This window comes from Acyrthosiphon pisum, chromosome A2, assembly GCF_005508785.2.
Source record: "Acyrthosiphon pisum isolate AL4f chromosome A2, pea_aphid_22Mar2018_4r6ur, whole genome shotgun sequence".
NCBI classification, from domain to species: domain Eukaryota; kingdom Metazoa; phylum Arthropoda; class Insecta; order Hemiptera; family Aphididae; genus Acyrthosiphon; species Acyrthosiphon pisum.
Genome location: NC_042495.1, coordinates 113,107,602 through 113,111,916, shown reverse-complemented (window position 1 = coordinate 113,111,916; position 4,315 = coordinate 113,107,602). Strand labels below are relative to the sequence as shown.

The following is a 4,315-nucleotide window of genomic DNA, read 5'->3' as shown; positions in this document are numbered from 1 at the left end:
ATAATATTTATAGTGTTTATGTCTATATATATTATGCACGATAGAACAATACTAAGGATTATTATTTGAGTCACCAAAAAAATAATGTTTTTTTTTTGCACAAAAGCTAAATTTTACTTCGCATATACATATATCATTGTTTTGAACTCGAGCCGATAAAGCGATAGAGATGGCCTTCAACTTTAAAGAACAAGCAAAAGCCATTATTTCTCGATGAAATAAAAAGAAACAGAATGAATGAAAAATATTGTAGAACATTGTCGTGGTTTTTTCGTATTTGTTCAGCGGCCTGTCACCACACCGTTCGCGTGGAATATAAGGGGAGGGGGTATGTATTATATGCAAAATCGCTAAACAATAGTCTTAAAATGTTGTTCTTCGTAAAATGCTGATGCAAAAAAAATAATATGTGGTCGCGCGCTGCACGTTAACGTTGTTGTTTCGTATGTTTACTGTATGTAGGAACAACACATTTTTTACGAGAAAACAATTTGTGAGTCATGAACAGACGCACTTACGCAGGCACGTGTGTGCACAGGTTTTGGAAAACACGTTCATGCCAAACACACAACACCGACAGATAAAAAAATAATTTTTGGCGGTGGAGTAGTGAACTGTTAGGACGTGTTACCGTGACGTCCACGTTCGTCTGAATCACATCGTACCCTAAGCACCGACGACGACAATGCGCCGTTTGCCGGTCATTTGGCTGCCACTGGCCCTGGCCGTACTTATCACCAGCAGGTGTGTAATCGGCATACCGACCAGGTCGCAGCTGCGACAGATGATCAGCACGATCCTGTACGAGGACGAGCTGTACGATGATGTGTTGTCGGAGAGGGTGATCCTGGACGAATCCGACAATTTGCCACCATGTACCAAAGAAACTGTGAAGAACCTCAGCAACGTTGACCCATTGCAGTCACTTTTCGCACTTAGCACACCACACCACAAGTACTATTCGGGCGACAACCAGAATCTCAGTGCGACCATCCTCGGCAAGTCGCTCATGTGCCTGACACACAAGCGCGTGGCCTTCCATCTGTCGCTGATTATTGGGCTGATTCAAAATAAAGACAATCGGGTGAAATTTCAGATGCGTGCACGCGTATTCACGCACACCATCCCCTTCTACATTGACATGTTGGCCGCCATCTACAAAAAATATGACGATCTGTTGGACGTGTACGACACGTTGCACGGCATGTTTTCGTCGCCGAGTATAGCGGAGGACGCCGAGTGCGAGGCTAACATCGAAAAACTGAAAAAAGAGCTGATATTTCTGACCGACATCATCAAGTCGTCTTGCGTGGTCAACGAAATGAAAGAGTACTGCAGCAGCTTCCAGCTGGAAAGTTTAGAAAATTGCGCGGACAAGATTAAAGAGGAAAATATCGTGTCAGACTTGGATGTCAACACTTACGTAGCGACGCTAATGGAAAACGAGAACGACATATTGAATTTGTTTGACGAGATGGACTTGCTTAGAAGCATGCACATGGACGCGTGGAAGGTCTGGTTGAAAACACCGGATTTACCACCAGTCACCGAAACAGAAGAATTCATAAGGACGCCGCTGCCCAAGCGCAGGGACGAAATCGAAGACATCATTGCGGCTAGAGAACTTGCTATTAAAGAGGAAAATGCTTTAGCACAAGCTGAGGCTGAAAAATCGACTGTGATACCTATACAAATAACATAATCACCAGAGGGGGGAACGCCACCTGCTGATTCATCGGCAGGACCGTCGGATGCAGCGACACCAAACTAGAACTTTTGGAATTCTCTCGAGTTCGTTGACGTTATACACCTACTCAAACTTATAAATTGTTGTAATTTATCACATTACGGTTATTTAAACATTCTACAGGTATCATATACACATTATAATAATATTATCTTACTTTTAAATAAATACAAATATCCTATTAATTATATCATTAAATTGTTGTGTAAATATCATTACATTCAAATAATTACTGTTGAGTAAATGTTAATAAACCATTTAGTTAATAAATCATTGTTGTATTATATTTTAAAACAAATTGGATAATATTAATTTTCGTAAAAAAAAATTCATACCGAACCCAATAAAAATAAAACCTTATTTGGTCGAGATCCCGAAAATGTAATATGATTCGTAATAATAATAATACACTCAATGTGCCAAACTTTCTAATTGCTATGTATACTCGCGTTTTTTTACTCTCGTTTTATCTACAGTTCACATTGTGTGTTTCTTAATAAATGTTATACCTATAGGTAGGTATATAATAAGCTTTACATTCTATATACAATTATAATAATATCATTGACTAAATTAACCATATTCGGATAATTTCTGAAAGAAAACAAAGTCGCTCCTAAAACATAAAGATGTACGCCGTCCATTACGGCACTCTGACAAGTTTATTGTAAAAGTTTATTATTAAATAGTTGCAGGAAACTCTGACTCACTACAACTATAGACGCCGCCTAGACCATCTATTGACTATTTTTAGACTTCATTCTATCCCCCCCCCCTTCAGAGTACCTCCGAACACTCGAACCCCCTCTCCCAAAGCCACTCATTCGGCAACACCTTCTTTCTATAATTACAAAATACAAATTATCCATTTAGATTAAAATTCACAATTAACTCACCACTTACCAAAAAATCGAATGCGATTGAGATCGGATTTAACATTTAAGAGCAATGTTGCTATACCTATTATGATTTAATTGGCTATCCAACGATTCAGCAAGTTGAATTTTTTGTAACCGAAAACTTAAGTGTAACAAAAAATAATAAAAATCATAACCATATTATATATATTGTTAAAATACGTTGGATGTAATAAATGTTCAAGTACTCATATGTTATGATTTTTTTTCACTCCATCAATTAAATTACAGCCTTCAGTATTTTTATTAATTAACTGCTATAATCAAATTAAATGTGTCATGAAAATATTACGTCATAGTTAATATAAATAGTTATAAATCATTATAATCTTATAAAAATATTGCTTTATAAATAATTGGTTGATAAATAAATCAAATCTACTAAAATGTATTCGATGTATTCTTTTTTTTAATACCTTTAAGTTTTATTTGAAACTTATTAATTGACAAGAAAACAAGAAAATAATATGCATAGGTATAGGCATAGGCTTAGGTTAGGTTAATATGAAAATACCTATAAACAATAATAATGATAATATTTGTTAATATTTTACAGCCTTATTCAAAAACCATCAATTATTTAAAACATTAGTTAACAATTTAATATTGATTATAAATGTAATTTCAAGTGGATTTAACGCATAAACTACAGGCGGTGGGTTTGAGGAAACCTGCGTTTAAAATCCGTGTTTGCGTATGAAATAACTTCAAAGGTATTAAATAAATAATGGGCATTACAGGTGGTTAAAGTTAGGCACTGAAAATAATTGGAATTGTGCGTCATTCGCAAGAAATTATATAAAAGCCTATTTAGAATTTAAGTGAAATATTATAAACATCTGATTATGAGTTATTTATTTTGGACGATTTTTTTGAAGTTTTTAACTATAAATTCGAATGACCTTCGGTATGTCATTTAGGTTTAAAAGTCTATATTATACCTAGTAGGTAACTATATTCTTTATACGATTAATATTTTTGAGCGGCTTTCAAGGGTCATCATTTATGGTGGTTGTACCTGCTATATTTTAAAATATTAAAAATTGTTTTGGTTATAGTTTAATCTTATTTTCTATTTAAAGTAGGTACCTAATAGAAGTCATATTATTATATTTCCACATTTACGATATGGGCGTCCGGCATAAGATCATAAAGACCGTTTTTTAAGTTATACATTTTCTTTATTATATTAACCATCGGCCGCGAAAGCCATTGGAACTTACAAGAGTTATATTTACACCACATAAGTCGACACGAAGATAATAATATCATTATTAATTTTATACATTGATTAGTCTTATCGTTTATCTATTAATTTTGAGGATATGATGAATTCGACGACTATATTGACTTTATTGAATATCGAGAGTTGATATATAAGTGATAATAGTATATGTGGAGATAATACATGTTCCGAGGTAATTGCTTTTCTCCTGTACCTACTCATTAACTCATCTCAGGTATATATCGTATGAATAAAAAGCTTTGTACTCTACTACATATTACATGTTGTTATAATTTAAATATATGCAACAGGTATTTTAATTGTACCTATTGGGCCGCATCACCCGCATCTTGGTTAATGATAAAAGTAACTAGGTAAGTCGAAAACGTTTGCAACTGTCTGCGGATGTTAAAATATAAGTATGTT

At 34.4% G+C, this 4,315-nt stretch overlaps 1 protein-coding gene across 1 annotated transcript; it reads left to right on the top strand.

The window, feature by feature from the left end:
• The first annotated feature begins 576 nt into the window (after nucleotides 1-576).
• On the top strand, nucleotides 577-2,017 carry LOC103308649. The gene has a single exon (XM_016802456.2). The coding sequence runs from the start codon at nucleotides 686-688 to the stop codon at nucleotides 1,700-1,702; it is 1,017 nt and encodes a 338-aa protein (XP_016657945.1). The 5' UTR covers nucleotides 577-685; the 3' UTR covers nucleotides 1,703-2,017.
• The last annotated feature ends 2,298 nt before the right edge of the window (nucleotides 2,018-4,315 follow it).